The sequence below is a fragment of the Peromyscus maniculatus genome, chromosome 11, assembly GCF_049852395.1.
Source record: "Peromyscus maniculatus bairdii isolate BWxNUB_F1_BW_parent chromosome 11, HU_Pman_BW_mat_3.1, whole genome shotgun sequence".
NCBI classification, from domain to species: Eukaryota; Metazoa; Chordata; class Mammalia; order Rodentia; family Cricetidae; genus Peromyscus; species Peromyscus maniculatus.
In genome coordinates, this window is record NC_134862.1 from 30,358,043 (window position 1) to 30,374,964 (window position 16,922).

The 16,922-nt window shown below is 48.8% G+C and overlaps 1 protein-coding gene across 1 annotated transcript in view; it reads right to left on the reverse strand.

Moving 5' to 3' along the window:
- Positions 1-16,045: 16,045 nt before the first annotated feature.
- The window catches only part of Marco (macrophage receptor with collagenous structure), a 32,541-nt gene continuing 31,664 nt past the window's right edge, over positions 16,046-16,922 (reverse strand). Inside the window, exon 16 of the mRNA XM_006980950.4 lies at positions 16,046-16,293. Within this exon, the coding sequence (XP_006981012.1) occupies positions 16,163-16,293 (131 nt within the window). The 3' untranslated portion in view covers positions 16,046-16,162. The remainder of the gene's footprint in view (positions 16,294-16,922) is intronic.

A 16,922-nucleotide genomic window follows, 5' to 3' on the forward strand; every position in this document is an offset into this window, starting at 1 on the left:
GTCTCCATGCATGCTCTCAGCAAGCACTCCACTGTGGAGGTCGGGAGACAACTGTGGGAATTGGTTCTCTCTTTCTATTATGCGGACCGGAGGTCTGAACTCAGGTCACCCGTCTTGGTGACAAACACTTTTACCTGCCAGCCATCTTGCTGGCCCACATATCTTTTTTTAAAGAAGGCTCTCCGGTTGCCTGAGAGGAGTGGCAGCGGGGGTATTCTCCATCCAGGCTTTAGCTGTCTCCCCTGCGGCAGCCCGCAGTCTCCTACCCTGACAGCGCTCACACTCATCAATCCTTCTCTCCACTAACTGCTCCGGTCATATTAATCTTCCGTGTTCCTTCTCATCTCTGAGCCTTGGCTCCCGTCAGGTGCGACTGAAGGGTCCCCCTCCTCGCTGCCTAGCCAGGATGAGCACCCTTTTCCCTAGCCTTTGTCAAATGAGACTGCCATTCTTCGGGTAGCAGAAAGGAAACAGAAGGACAAAGCCAGGAACCAGCTTTACATATTCATATCCGTGCCATTGGAAGGGGGGGGCACTTAGAAATTAATAACGAAGAACAATGCATCAATTTAGAATCAATAAAAAATGAACACACGTGGGCAGCTCTCAATTAGGGACGGGGACAGTCAATAAACATACGAAAGAGGCTCCTTCCAGCTCATCACTGGAGGCACAGCTTCATAGAGACACGCACTTTCCATAAGTTTATTTGCAAAGTAGTGATGACAGTGAACGGTGGGTCAGGGGAGCGGGAGGCGACACCATGGGGGCTGTTAATGGGCTGTCAGTCAAGTGAGCCTCTCTGGTGGTGCTGTGGCAATATTTACCAAATGGCACTTAATTTTTAGTTTTTAAATTCCATTTTGTTTTTTTGCACTTCTGGGAACTGAACCCAAGGCTTTTGCAAGCGAGGCAAGCAACCTTCACTGAGCTACATTTACAACCAGCCTGCTGGCCTTCCTGCTTTTCTCTTTCTGTTTCCCTCTCTGTTGCTGTCTCTCTCTGTCTGTGTCTGTCTGTCTATCTGTCTGTCTCTCTGTCTCTGTCTCTCTCTGTCTCTGTCTCTGTCTGTCTCTGTCTCTCTCTCTCTCTCTCTCTCTCTCTCTCTCTCTCTCGTGTGTGTGTGTGTGTGTGTGTGTGTGTGTGTGTGTGTGTGTGTGTGTGTGTGTGTGTCTTGAGACAGGGTCTCACTAGGTAGCCCAGGCTAGCCTGGAATTTGCGATTCTTCCTGTCTCAGCCTCTGAATGCTGGGATTACAGATTTGTCACCACACACCCGGTTTATTAGGTGTCCTGTTTCTGCCTCCACAGTGCTGAGATTACAAGCACTTACCATCAGCCTTGTTTTCACATAGGGTCTGAGACTTGAACTCAGGTCCTCATGCTTTCAAGGTAAGCACTTTACCAATAAAGCCATCTCCCGGCCCCAAAGGCCTGTTCGTTACTGATGGACTTGAAGCTTGCTATGACACACCCATTTGCTAGAATGTCAGGTGCAGGGGCATGCAGCCTGTGCCTCCACCCAGGCACTGTACTAAGTGGCAATGTGATAAGCTGAATTCTGAGCTGATGGAAAGCACGGAAAGGTAGGCACCTATGCCTTTATGTGAACCGAACACATCTGGAAAGATTCATTGGAACCTTTCCTAGAGTCTGAGCTTGTGAATGAAGCAAGTGAGCAGGGCAAGGCCGACCCTTCTCAGTCTATCCCTGTGTGACAATCACTTTTGCAACGAAGGAATTTGGCCTCTGAGCTTCATGCAGCCCACTGTATTCATTGTCGTCCACCCCCAACCCCCCCCCCCCGCAGTTCTGACAAAATGCCTGACAGAAAGCAGCCCCCGGGAGGCGGGGTTTGTTTGGGCTCACCTTCCAGGGTCCAGTCATCAAGGTGGGGGAAGTGTGACTACAGCGGTGTGAAGCAGCTGATCACACGTGGGCAGGCGGAGAATAATGAATGTTGGGGCTCAGTACGCTTTCCCCCTTTTACACAGTCCAGGACCCCACCCATGGGATGGAGCTGCCCACATTCAGGGGGCATCTTCTGTCCTCAGTGAACCGGATCTAGAAACTCTGCCTTGCAGAGATGCTTGCAGATTCTAGATCCCATCAAGTTGGCAATCAAGATTAATAGTCACACCAGCATGCCTGAAGACCCTGTTTAGATTCTCTTCCACCCGGGACCTCTCCTCCTAGGTGCCCAGGGACCAGGTATCTATTCATCTGTTGTTCAACAAACCCAGGCAGGCAGCAGTGATAGGTAGCCCTGGGAGGCAGAGCTTGGAGTCCCTGGAGTGGGGAAGAGCGTTTCCTGGAGCCCATATCCCTTTAGAGCTTCTGCTTCACAGCCGGGCCTCTCAACCCGTGGCCCACAGGCCACATACACCTCAGAATAGATATGAACACAGCCCGACACAAGGCTGAAAACGTATTTAAAGAATTATGAGATTGCATCTTACGATTTGGTTTTGTAACTCGATGGCATGGTCCTTGAGCGTGAACTCTGCAGGTGACAGTGTTAAATGGTCAGTGTCAAAAGACTGGACACACCTGCAGGTTCACACCTTTCAACATGGGTGACCACGCTCTGCTCGGCCCTGAGCTGGGTGAAGGAGCCATGATACCCAGGTAAGGCTTTGGAAAACTCCAGCTACAGAGGAGCAGAGCGATTCCAGGGGTTCTCCTGGACCAGCTGGAGGGTGGTTGGGCTGAGAGGGGACAGAGGTCTGGATTGAGACAATGGCTTCTAGGAACAGGAAATGATCTTAGCAGAATCTGGTCACAGAACCAGAAGCACTGGAGGAAGAAGACGGAGTCCCTTGGTTTCCTATCTGAGTTTTTATGAACCGATCATCTTCAAGGAAGAGAGGAGATATATGAATGAGAAGGAATGGTCTCAGCTTGAAGGTGTGTGTTGGGTGTGTGTGTGTGGTATTCAGAGGATGGTGAGGCCACATTGCTACACAAGGTGGACAGTGTTCAGTTACAGGAAAGTTACCAGAAGCAATGGCAGTGAGAGGTCCCGTTGCTCAGCTCCAGGCTGTATGAACATGGACAATGACCTCTTTCTGCTTAGACGACGCCAGCAGAAATAGCAAAGTCTCTCTGTGCTGAATCACCCGGGAACAGTCTTAATGAGGAGGTGTCTAGATTTGGCCAATGTCCTGTAGGCACGTGGAGGGATTGTCCTGACTGTTAACTGAGGTGGGACGATGCCCTGAATGTGGAGGCCACCATTTCATGGGCTGGGCTCTGGGCTGTTTCAGTAGAGAAATCTAGCTGAGTGCTGAGAAAGCAAGCAGGCAGCATGGGTTTGTTCGTTCCTCTCTGCCCTTGACCGGGGGTTGGAGGGGGGCGGCTCTAGTGTGAGCAGCCCTCTGCCTCTGTGACTCGCCAGCCACGATGGGCTGCAGCCAGGAATTGGAAGCAAACCCTCCTCTTCCCCAAGCTGCATTTGTCCCCATCACAGTAACACAAAGGAAACCAGAGCAGCCTTCAAAAGACACTTTTTAATGCAAGCTTTGCTCAAGAACAAGAAAGCACACGCTCTGTTTATTTTTCCATTCGTCCTCTCTCCTGTCTTTGAGGGGAAGTAAAGCTGAGGGAAACCACCCATCCTCCTCGGGTACCATCCCTGCTGGGGACGTGGGGGACAGTGAAGAGAGAGGAGGTGGACTGATGTCATTGCTAAGGGGCAGAAGAGAGGAAGGAACCAAAGAGGAAGCCAGGGCCAGGAAGCGAACGAAAGCCTCCAAGACAGAGCCAGGAAAATCAAGGAGAACGGGTGTTTCAGAAAGCATTTTGAGTTTAAAACCATTGCTGGGAGCAGGGCTGGGGAGATGGCTCAGTTGATAAAGTGTGTGCTGCACAAGCATTTGGACCTGAGTTTGATCCCCAGGACCCATGTGAAAATGCCAGGCACGGTGGCACATGCCTGTAATCCCTGTCCTGGGAAGGTGGGGACGGGTGGGTATTGGGGCTTGCTGGTCAACTAGCAAATGACAAGGTTCAGTTTCAGTAAAAGGCTCTGACTCAAAAAATGTTATTTTTTTTTAAGACCAGCCTGATGGCTTTTAGCAGGCAAAGGCAGAAGTAGAACGAACAGACTTTAATGCCCATAACCCAAAGAAAGTTGGAAGGAGAGAATTGATGCCACAAAGTTGACCTTTGACCTAAACATGCAGGCCATGGCATGTGTACCCCTCATCATAAACACACACATTTATTAATAATAATCATTCAGTAGTTTTATTTATTAATTTTTTACCAATATTTGTCATTAACATAATTTAGTTTTATTATTTATTACTATTATTTGTAAATAAGAAATAAAGAAAGAAAAAGTGGAACATGATTGAAGATGCTCGACATCAGCCTCGCGTTTCCATAGGCATGCACACACATGTCACCTGTATCCACTGCGCTGGTTCGTTTTCTGTCAGCCTGATACAGTCTAGAGTCATCTGGGAGAAAGGATCCTCAGTTGAGAAAATGCCTCCATCAGACTGATGTACAGGTAAGTCTGTGGTGCGTTTTCCTGATTAATGACAGACTTGGGAAAGTCCCACCACTGTGGTCACGATGCCCCTGGGGCAGGTAGTCCTGGCCATGTAAGAAAGCAAACTGAGGCTGGGCAGTGGTGATGCACTCCTTTAATCCCATCAGTTGAGAGGCAGAGCCAGGCGGATCTCTGTGAGTTCAAGGCCAGCCTGGGTTACAGTGAGTTCCAGGAAAGGCACAAAGCTACACAGAGAAACCCTGTCTCAGAAAAAAAAAAAAAAAGAAGAAGCAAACTGAAGTAGCCACAGAGAGCAAGCCATTACACAGCATTCCTCATGTCTCTGCTTCAGTTTCCGCCTGCAGGTTCCCGTCTTAAGTTCCTGCCTTGACTTCTCTTTGTGACAGAATCCAAAGTTGCTTTTGATTATGGTGTTTATCACAGCAACAGAAAGCTAACTAGAACACCCATGCACATAGATGTGCACACATCAGCTCACACACACCCCTGGATTTTTGAAAAGGGACAGCAGTTAAGTGTCAATCACCTCTCCTCTCTTCTTCACCTTCCTCTCTCTTTATCTACAGATAAATCTATGATTTATCCATCTAGCTAGGTACCTACCTACATGTAGTTCATCTATTAATCTATTTATCTCTTGATCTATTGAAGTGATGTCATCATCCATTGATGTATTTATCTGTTGATCTATTGATGTGTATGTCATCATCTATCGATCTATTTATCTGTTGATCTATTGAAGTGTATGTCATCATCTATTGATCTATTTATCTGTTGATCTGTTGATGTGTATGTCATTACCTGTTGATTTATTTATCTGTTGATCTGTTGATGTGTATGTCATCATCCATTGGTCTATCATGTCTATCATCTCTGTCTGTCTACCACTGTCCTCTGTCTGTCTCCACTTGGAGGCATCCTTGACAAGCATAAGGCATTGTGTTTGAACCTGAAGATAATGCTCGGAGCAACTTACGTTTTATCCAAGCGAGAACTGCAAGGGAGCTATAAAATATTTAAGTAACAGCTTAAGCCTGAAGTCACAAGGGAAAAGAATGATACATTTGATCGCATTAAAAAAAGGTAAAAGCTGTAGTAAAGTCTGAGGGGAGAGCTTGGGGACAAAGAGGAAAGGTATCTGCGGAAGACAAACAACGGCCAATTTCTTTAATTTATGTTGAAAGAGTCATTGAGAAAAAGACTCTGGATGAGCAGATGTGAACAGGAAGCTCTCACTGATGAGAGCTAGTAGGAAAACAGCTTGAGCCCAACACACAATCGGAGACACACTCTAAACAGCGATGAGGCTTTTTTAGTCACCTCTTATGGGCATGTGAACCTGCTGGGTCTTACCTGGGACATCAAGGCCTGCGGACAAGACACCCTCTGCTGCGGGAGCAGTGATACCATCCTTGTTGTTGTAGACAGGGTCTCTCTCTCTCTCTCTCTCTCTCTCTCTCTCTCTCTCTCTCTCTCTCTCTCTCTCTCTCGCCATGGCTGTCCTGGAACTCACTATGTAGAATAGGCTGGACTCGAACCTGCAGAGATCCATCCACCTGCTGCCGCCTCCTGAGGGCGGGGATTGAAGGCCTGTGCAATACCAGCTCTTCAGAAGGTAATTTGGGAACAGGTTAGTCAGGCCTTCCAATCCACATTCCACTCAACCCGGCAACAGCGCCACCCCCAGCAGGGAGCCCCCAGGTGTGTCTGCACACACACTTCAGATTGTGCAAGGACAATCCTAACAGCACGGCTAAAACATCAGTGACACCAACCCAGGACCTCCAACCAGGAGTTCTGGGGTGACTCTGCCACATCTGTGTTTCAGAGCGTCCTGTGACCACTGAGGGACACAACTCTTCTGAGCACCACATGCTTAGTGTTATACACATGTATGTTAAGGAAAAGCTGATATTCTGCATGGGTTATCCCAAAGCCTTTTGGGCAAGTGTAATGCTCTTTGCAGGAACGGAACTAGTCTAAAAAGGCATTTGTGCCCCTCCTTTTGGCTACCAGGCAATCGAGGCAATTGAGGCTACCCTAAGAAAATAGAATTTCCTCCTCAAGAAACTCATAGTGGAAGAAGGAAAGGCCGAAGCTTGGTGTCAGCCAGAGGGGGAGCTTGTCACCTTGCAGCACAGACTGATGTCTGGATCACACCCTGATCAGGACTGCTTAGCTATAAATAAATAGAGCTGGCCCCTATTGAAACATTTTTTATTTATTTTATTGTATGAATGTACGTGCTATGCTTGCATATATGTCTGTGCACTGGTGACCTAGGAGGTCAGAAGAGGCTGTTACAATCCCTGGAACAGGAAGTATGGACTTTGTGAGCCACCAAAGATGGGAATCGAACCTGGGTCTTCCCCAAGAGTGGCAAGTGCTCTTAACCACTGAGCCATCTCTCTAACCCAACTCTGGCCTTCTGTTTAAACCTACATCTCATGTCAGGACCCAGAATACTGACTTGGGAGTCACTGGACATCTTTGCTCCTCTTCTCCATGTGGCCACAGCGAGTCACTCTCCTTTTGTATGTTTAATTGGCTTGTTGAGGATGGTGGCCTAGCCTGGCTAGTTAGGGCTGCGGGGCCCAGGCTCTGCCCCTGACAGCTCTGGTAACAGGAGCACGAGTGTGAAACTAGTGACCATTATGGCTGGAGACACACAGGTAGGGCTGGTCCATCAAGTGTGATAAGCAACAAAGAAACAAGTATTTGGTTAAAATGTGCTGCTGTTAGTTTGTTTTTTATTTAGAGACAGAGTCTCATGCAGTGTAGGCTGACCTCAAAGTCACCGTGTGTGTGTGTGTGTGTGTGTGTGTGTGTGTGTGTGTGTGTGTGTGTGTAGGATAACCTTGAACTTCTGATACTCTTGCCTCCAGCTCCAGAGTGCTAGGATTATAGGCATGCACCACTGTGCCTGGTTTACATAGAGCTAGGGGTTAAACTATGTTTTGTGCATGCTAGGCAAGTGTCCTGGCTAATTTTATGTCAATTTTTTCCCCCCGGAGCTGAGGACTGAACCCAGGGCCTTGTGCTTGCTAGGCAAGTGCTCTACCACTGAGCTAAATCCCCAAACCCTTATGTCAAAGCTAAATCCCCAACCCCTTATGTCAATTTAACACATGCTAGAGTCATCTGAAAGGAGGGAACCTCAATTGAAAAAATACCTCCATAAGATCTAGCTGTGAGACATTTTCTTAATTAGTGATTGATGGGGGAGGGCCCTGCCCATGCTGTGTGGTACTATCCCTGGGCTGATAGTCATGGGTCCTATAAGAAAGCAGGCTCAGCAAAGCTAACTGAGCAAGCTAGTTAGCAGCAGCCCTTCATGGACTCTGCGTCAGCTCCTGCCTCCACGATCCTGCCCCGTTTAAGTTCTTGTCTTGACTTCCTTCGGTGGTGAACAGCTCCGTGGAAGTGTAAGCCTAATAAACCCTTTCCTCCCCAACTTGCTTTAGTTATGATGTTTCATCACAGCAATGGTAACCTTAACTAAGTGTGGTGGTTTGAAAGAAAATGGTCCCCAAAGGGAGTGGCACTATTGGGAGGTGTGGCTTTGCTGAAGTAGGTGTGGCCTTGTTGAAGGAAGTGTGTCACTGCAGAGGGCTTTGAGGTCTTTTGCTTAAACTTTGCTCAGTGTCGCAGTTGACTTCCTGTTGCCTGCAAGATGTAGAACTCTCAGCTACTACTCCAGCACCACATCTGCCTGCACACTGCCACGCTCTCTGCAATGCTCCCCACCATGATGACAATGGACTAAACCTTTGGTACTGTAAGCCAATCCCAATGAAATACTTTCCTTATAAGAGCTGCTGTGGTCATGGTATCTCTTCACAACAATAGAAATCCTGGCTAAGACACTAAGACAGCAAGTGCTCGAGCAACAGAGCCTCATCCCTAGATGGTCTTCTGAACAGAGCCACTCATGAGGGTATGGACGAGTGTGAGGTGGCTGGCTAGGAAACTGATGAAAACAGTGGCCCCTCTGTCCCCTTGCCCAGTGGGAACTGGGTCTTGAGCTACTAGAGCTTCCATGAAGTTCTGGAGATGGAAGACTCCATCCATCCGAGAGATAAAGACCATCAAAGGCAGAGCAGGAAGTACCTATAAATGAAGTGCGCAGAGAGGAAACTAGTTTTTAATTCATTGCAGCCCCCTTTTTTTAAAAAATCAATGACAGCACAGACACAGTCCATGCTGTGGAATCCTGCCTGGGATTCTTGCTTTGAAGAGCTCTGAGAGCTCTCCACACTTCAGGCTTCCTAGAAGAACCTCTTCAGTGGGTTCAGGTAGCCTCAAAGGGTCCCTCCTATTCCTGCCTTTGGATAGCTCCTCTCAGGTCCATTGTTCTGTGTGGCTTTTCCTGGGGTGACATGAATAACTGTATACTAACCTTAACTAGGGCACTGATGACAGCCTCCTCCTAAACATAAGACAAAACCCACTCATGGCACCAAAGTCCAGCTTAGTGAGCCAGTGAGTTTACTGGGGTCCCTTGGAGGAGTATGGTGAGGAGTCGCTCATAAAAACAAAGCCCCAGCCTCACCGTGAGTGACACGCTGAAAGCTGTATCCTTGGGGCTTCCTTCACAGCTTGCTTGGCTAGAGAGTCTCTTCCCCCAGCAACCATGACTCTAGTGAGTCTGAGCTTCTGAGATGTGTAAGTCTCATCTGGAGTCTCATGAGCTTCCCTTTTCCCTCCAGGAGGAAATGCTTTGCTTTTCAGGAAACTGCTGCATAACAAGGTCCCACAGGTAAAAGCCAAGCTAATCTCTGTCCTGCCTCTGCAGGGAATCCTCTGCTTTGTGGTTCACACAGCTCTGCTCCTGGACCACTAGCCAGTAGGTCATCAATCAGTCCTGACCCCTCCCCTGCACTCCAGACAAGTGAGAACCCTCCATCCTACACCCCTTACTCCACCCTTGTTCTGCCTTAGGTAGGTGGTTGCACTGCCTCCTTGCTGGTCTTGCCCCTATAATCAGCCCATAAGCCTGGGTCATGCAGCTCTTGTAAAGTCCTGCCCCCCCATCCCCCCACCCCCTGCTGTTCAGTAGCTTCTGGGGTTGGACCAAAGAGAAGAGGCGAAGCTTCTTGTGTTTCCTCTTCCTGTGTCCGTGGACACCACCATTCCGGATTGAACTAAACCTTCATGCCAGCTGGACCAAGAGCCTTTTGAAGGTCTGGATGGCTCAAGCCACATCTCCCTATTCCACGTCAAACACCTGTTGCATGGCATGGTCTGGTAGAATGTGTTAGGTACAATCTGTTGAAATACAGACTGGAAACACAGGAGAGCGTGAGGAAACAAGTCGAGGGACGGGTGGGCTTGCAAAGCTGGGGTGTCTCCTGTGACTGGGGTGTGAGGGTATTAGGTAGGGAAAGGGGCAACTCCCTTTCTCTTCTCAGACCAATTGCTCCCTCTTGCAGCTCTGAGGCAGGGGCACTTCCTGTTCTCTGGGCACCACAGTCCCACTTCCAGATGCAGTTGCCTCAAGAAAGTTTGGATGAAGGCTCCTCCTGGCTCTCCTCCATCCTTCCTGGCCAGCACTCACAGGAGGTCTGGCCAGGTAGTCCTCCGTGCACAGTGATGAGAGATAGGAAGCTCTTGAGTTTATGAATGTGAGGCTCTTGGCCAACATTTCTTCTCTCCTTGACCACCTCTAGGGTGGCTTTCTTTTGGAAAAAGGCGAAGGTGTCCTTAGAAGCCATCCTTACCCAGAATTCAGTCTGTTATAATTAGATATATTATATGCAAGAATATGCAGAAATGGGCTGGGGCTGTAGTTAAGTTGGTAGAGTACTTGCCTAGGATGCACAAAACCCTGAGTTCCATCCCCAGAACTATATAAACTGGCCATGGTGGTGCATGCCTGTAATCTCAGTACATGGAATCAGAAGAGCAGGCTTGCTGGTTAGGCTAGAGATCCTGTCTCAAAAAAAAAAAAAATACTATGTGTAAAGATGTAACTATGCATAAAGTTGAGAAGTTTACAAGAGGAAAGGGCAATGGCGTCTTGCACCTGTTTCTCAAGAGGCCTTGTGGGAGCCGGCTGGAACACGGAGACGGCTTTGCTGCTTTGCTAAGAGCTCTCTTCCTCCTATCAGCACTTTGTCTATCTTACTCAGCTAGTTGGAATCCCTCCTATCTATCTCTATCCTCCCACCCCACCCTGGTGTCCCAACTCTCCCATGTTAACTCCAAGATTTGTTTTTTTTTTTTTTTTTTTTTTGGTTTTTTTCGAGACAGGGTTTCTCTGTGTAGCTTTGCGCCTTTCCTGGAACTCGCTTTGGAGACCAGGCTGGCCTCGAACTCACAGAGATCCGCCTGGCTCTGCCTCCCGAGTGCTGGGATTAAAGGCGTGCGCCACCACCGCCCGACTCCAAGATTTGTTTTTAACCCTAACAAAAAGACCATGGGAGGAAGCTGGCTGGCTGGGCAGGAAAGAGACCAGGATGCCACCAGGAGCCCCTGTTGGAGCGGTAGGGGTTAGAGCTGGGCCCTGACTGTCTGGGCTTGGTGACGGATCTCGCAGTCTCCCATCAACCACCTGGAGAAGTCCTAGCTTCCAGCCCGATGTTCTTACCTTAAGCAGAGATGTGCCAAGGGGATGCCAACTCGGGAGGGGAACTCGTAGTTCAAAGTCAGCCTTGGGTTCAGACTGGCATCAGCCTGATGAGCAGCTCACTGAGTTGTGGACAATAGCCTCGCCTCTAAGCTTCCATTTTGTTCTTGGGACTGTAGAATCTCATGGGATGATTGGGGGAATTCGTGTGTGTGAAAAACTGGTCACAGTTGGTGCTTAATCATAAACGGGAATCCCTTCGCTGTCCTTTTCTATCCTGTCCAGGTAACTGTGGAACCTGGGGAGGGGAGCCTAAGGAGGGAGTTTGTGGAAAGCCTGCTTGGATACAGACGCACGGGTGTTTTTCTTCACGGGTGGAAGATCCACAGCCCGACAGTGCCTCCAGAAGAACCAGTGCGGGAACCTAGCCTCTCCTTTCCTCCCCAGGTTAGATGTGCGGAGGGTGCGCACCAGGGAGACCCAGGCCAGTGCGTGGAGGCTGAACGCGGCCTGCAGCGCCCCCGCGTGCTGGGAGAGGGAAGGCAGATGACCTTTGCTAGCTCGCTGCAAAAAGAAACCTAGGGAGGTCTTCAGCCAGTAAGGGAACAGCAGGCTCCGGGTGACATTTAGGGAAACCATAGCTTGTAGCCAGGTTGGGGAACCAGCGAGGGAGATGGAAAAGAAAATGGAAATAAGGTACTGATTAAATTTAGTGAGGGACCCTTGGGGTAGACACTAAACGGTCCCCAGTCACTGAGGCATCAGGGCTCAAGGACCTGAGGTTTTGATCCCGATAGGTAGGCAGTGGCCAGACGAGGTGCCCAGAGAGGCTGAGAGAGCGGGCAGGGCATGAAGTTGCAGCTAGGAATCTTCTCCAGGACCCACGTCCCCATGGCGACCCTGTGAGCCCACATCCTGCCTTTTCCTCTCCCCAGCTGTACGGTGGTGCCCTCAGCGTCTTCCTTGCGGGTTCCTCTGCACACTGAAGGAGACAGTGTGAGCCTGACTACTGACATTTCCAATCAAGACAGCGGAGAGTGCACCCTCGTTTGGCACCTGTCCCTCCCCATCTGCAGGGCTGCTGTCCTTGGCTCTTGTCCTTTGAGAAGACACAACAGAACCAGAGAACTCCCTGGGCCCCGCCCCAGATCTACCGGATACTGCATCTTTATTCACGGTTTTGCCCTTGCTCTCTCCAATTGCCTTCTATCTCTTTCTCAGAAGGATTCTAATCCTAAGAACTGATGTCTTTCTCCTTAGTAACTGAGCCTCCCTCTTACTCATCGACGCACAAACAAAACTTGCTGTATTGTGTTATAAAATGCCACGCCCTCCCCACACCCACCTCTCGGTCAGCTCTAACCCATCTGCTCTTCACCCAAGGGTTTTCAAGACCTTGTCCTCTTCCCATCCTCTGAGGGGCCGATCGTCAGCCACCCACAGGAGACCCAGGGAAACCAGGACTGAGAATCTGTGCTTAGGAGGGGCAGGATTCTAGCCTTTTTGATGATCCTAACTATATCGTTAAGAGTCTACTTGAACTAACAATATTTTTCTACATATAAATACATACATTTCTATTTATAAGCATACATATTCTGCTTATAAATATTATAGCAACCAACTATAGAACCATGAAAAATATTTTAAAATGGAAGAGGGCTAGGTTTGGTGACCACACTTTTAATCCTAGCACTAAAGAGGCAGAGGTAGGTAGGTTTCTGAGTTGGAAGCCAGCTTGGTCTACAGAGTGAGTTCCAGGTCAGCCAGGGCTACATACCTTGTCTAAAGCAATAACACTAACAAACAACAACAGAAACGCAAAACATTAAATACTCACCAATGGAGGAAAGCAATCCTAATCCAAACACCAAAGACGAATGTGTGTGTGTGTGTGTGTGTGTGTGTGTGTGTGTGTGTGTGCGCGCGCGCGTGTGCATGTATGTGTGTGTTGTAGGCATATGTATACGTGTGTGCAGGTGCACTTTTTTGTGCTGGTATACGTGGAGGTGAGAGGTTGATATGGAAATGTCACTGCTCAGTCACTCTCCATCTTATTTATATTGAGACAGAGTCTGTCAGCAAATCAGAAGCTCCTTGTTCTGGCTAGACTGCTAAGCATGGAGCTTCAGAGATCCCTTGTCTATCTCACCCAGCCCAGCCCTGGTCACATCACCATACTGTCTTTTCTTTTGACACAGATTTCTCCCTATACATGTAGATACTGTAAATAATCCATTCACAAACATGCATGAACACACACACCCCTACACACACATGAATGCATGCATGCACACACACACACACACACACACACACACACACATGAACACACCCACATACATGAACCCTTGCTTGTATACACACACACACACACACGTACACACCCACATACATGAACTCTTGCTTGTATACACACACACACACACACACACACACACACACACACACACACGGCATGCTGCACACTTAAGAAGTTGCACCACAGTTACAGTTTCTGCCCTCAGCGCAATGAGGTAACAGCTACTCTCTATCCCAAGGTTGTCTCATTGTGGGTAGCCACTTGTTTCAAGCTCAGAGGACAGAGGAGCTCTGGGGATCTGGTCTGGTGGCTACATCCAACAAGGGATGGAAGGAAATTCCTCAGGCTGGAAAGCAAGTTCTAATTCAAGGAAAGTAGCAATTTAAGCCTAAAAAGATCAACAGGTCCTGTAAATACATAGCACACTGTGTCTTTCTTCTAATGATAGTTGTTGGTCTTTGAAGGAAGCTCCCCCCCCCCCGCCGAGACAGGGTCTCTTTGGTCATAGGTTGGCTTTGAACTTGCTATATAGTCAAGGAGGACTTTAAACTTCTGACTGCCCTGTCTTCACCTCCGGAGTGCTGAGATTACGGTCAAGTCCGCCGAGCACAATCTATTCAGTACTGGGGGTTGAACCCAGGACTTTGTGCATGCTAGTCAAGCTCTCTACCAACTGAGCCACATCCCCAGCTTTCCATCTAGATCCCTAGACCATGGATAATACCTGCCACCTCCTCCAAAATCAGCACCCAAGATGTGTTTTAATGCCAACTTTACATGTATGTGTATGTTATTTCGTTAGTATTTCTTTTACAGTAAATAAGGATGAACATGTATACATACATGTGTATATAATTACTACCCTATGGGCTCTTTTTAAAAAAAAGATTTATTTTCATTTTATGTATATGGGTGTTTTACCTACATATGTCTGTGTACCACATGCATGCAGTACACACAGAGTCCAGAAGAAGGCGTTGGATCCCCTGGAACCGGAGTTAAAGGCAGTTGTGAGCCACCATGTGGGAGCTGGGACCTCTGGAAGAGCAGCAAGTGCTCTTAACCATTGAGGCCCCATAGGTTCTTTTTTGTGTGTGAATTGGTGATTTGTATTCTTGGGGCATGGCCTCTTTTCCTTCTGATTACCCCATTACAAAGGGGAACTGAAAAGTGTTTGAATAAACCCATGTGTGTGATCATCTGCCTGTTGCCACAGACCTAGCATAACCTCATCAGGTGAGTTCTGTTTGTGTATGGTATTAACAAAGAGCCCGGGGCCCTGTTTCCCTCATTAGCAGCAATGCAAATCTCCTGAATGCTTCTGGAGTCCAACATCCTGCAAATGAAAAGGTACTCACTCAGAATTCCAAGCATGGGAGCTGGGTCCAGTGGACTGAGATACAGGTGCTGGGCCAGTCTGTGAGCTAGAGGTACTCATGGAATGAAGGCCCACATGCGTGGATGCTGCACTCCACAAATGCTAGCACCGGCTAACCTCACGAGCACAGGTCCAGCCTTAGACCCAGCATTGCATTTCCCTTCTTGCAAATGGGTTTTGGAAATTTAGTGTGGAAACTACTCTTTGGGGTGAGGGTATGTGGATCATTTCCTAAAGGAGGCGCAATTCCTCTTGGGTCTTAAGAATTTCCTAAAAATTGAGATACAGTCTGATGTAGCCCAGGCTAGCCTTCACTGTATAGTGGAGGATGACCTTGAACTCCTGACCCTGTACCACCACATTGAGTTTACATGGTGCTGGGGATGGAACCAGGGCTTCGTGCATGCTAGGCAGGCACTCTACTAACTGAACAGAAATTATTTAAAATAGTGTTTTCTTTTCATTTACCATTTCGGGTTATTCTCACAAGGAGGAACTGTTAGTGACTTATTGTGCAGCTGTTGATGAATTAAAATGTGTGTGGGGGCGGAGGGGTCAGAAGAGGATGTCAGTCAGATTCCTTAGAACTGGAGCTGGGAATGTTTGGGAGCTCCTTTGCAGGATCAGCCTATGCTTTCACCTGCTGAGCCATCTCTCCAGCCTCCGATGATGCTCGTGGAAGCCATAACGGGTATCAGAGCCCCTGGAACTGCAGTTTCAGATAGTTGTGAACCACCTAATCTTGGGTGCTAGGCATAGAGCTTGGGTCTCCTGTAAGAGCAGTAAGTGCTTTTGATCACTGTGCGAGCCATCTCTCCAGTTCTGGGGTTTCACACTCAGGCCCGAACACTAGCACAGTAAGTGCTTTTAGCCACTGGGCCATCTCCCTAGCCTTCAATAAGTGTTTTCAGAGTTTCTACTCTGGGGGCGGGGGTGGGGGTGCTGACAAGGTCCTCATGGTTCTGGAGCTCAGAGCAGCCCTCAGATGAAAAAGGATAGTTCACACGTATCCCGTGACCTGGCACCATCTTCAAGCTAACCCCTAGGCAGCAGATAGCCAAAGACAAGGCCATGTGCTGGTGACGGAGGGAGAGAGCTCTGACCGGCGATGAGGGGCTGAAGGGGTGGGGAAGACAAGATATGGATGGCCGCAGTAACTTTCACACGCTTCAGCCTCATCTCCCCTCAGCTTCTGAGTCAAGGGCATGTCCGGGAGCCTAGCGTGTGCAGTTTGAGAGGGCATAGCTATAAAGAACAGGGGTACTCAGTGACACTCAGACACAGCAGATCCCCGTTGAGCTTTATTAATCCCCCCAACAGAGTTAGGGAGCCCACGGATCTCCATGTGGGCGGAGTCTGAAGACACCCGGCGCCACAGCGGTGCCCTCTGCCCAAGTCAGCGGCACTCCACGCCTGCATCTTCATTATGGTTGCAGTTGTGAGAACCCCAGGCGCTCTTCCGGCAGCTCCACAAATCTCTCTCTGTCCCCACGCAAGCTACATCATCCAGCCAGATGTTCCCAGAGCCTGAGACAGTGGAAGCAGGAGAGAGAAAGGAAGGGTGTTAGGTGAGAGGTCAGGATGGCTCGCCAGTTCTCAGGAGCTCCCAGCCAGGGTGAGAGGCCAGTCGAGCCCGGGGGCTCTAAGGATCTTTTTTTTTTTTTTTTTTTTTTTTTTTTTTTTTTTTTTTTTTTTTTTTTTTGGTTTTTTCGAGACAGGGTTTCTCTGTGTAGCTTTGCGCCTTTCCTGGAGCTCACTTGGTAGCCCAGGCTGGCCTCGAACTCACAGAGATCCACCTGCCTCCGCCTCCCGAGTGCTGGGATTAAAGGCGTGCGCCACCAACGCCCGGCACTAAGGATCTTATAGTATCTCTTACAGTACCTCCGATTCTTCTCCCACCTCAACCACATCTCGAAAGCCTCATGCAAATATTTACTGCTTAATCCACACACTGTGTGTGCACACAGCCTTCCATTGTCTCCCAAGCAGCTCAGCTCCCCCGTGTTATTCTGTATTTCTGCAGGGCCTAAGGCAGCCCTGCCTCTGCCAGCTCCCCTCCCTCCGATAGGATCGAAACCAGATAGTTTCTGAGGCCAGCTAGATCTTTCTTGAAAGGCAAGTATGAAACCAGGGAGATGGCTCTGTGTGTACAGAGC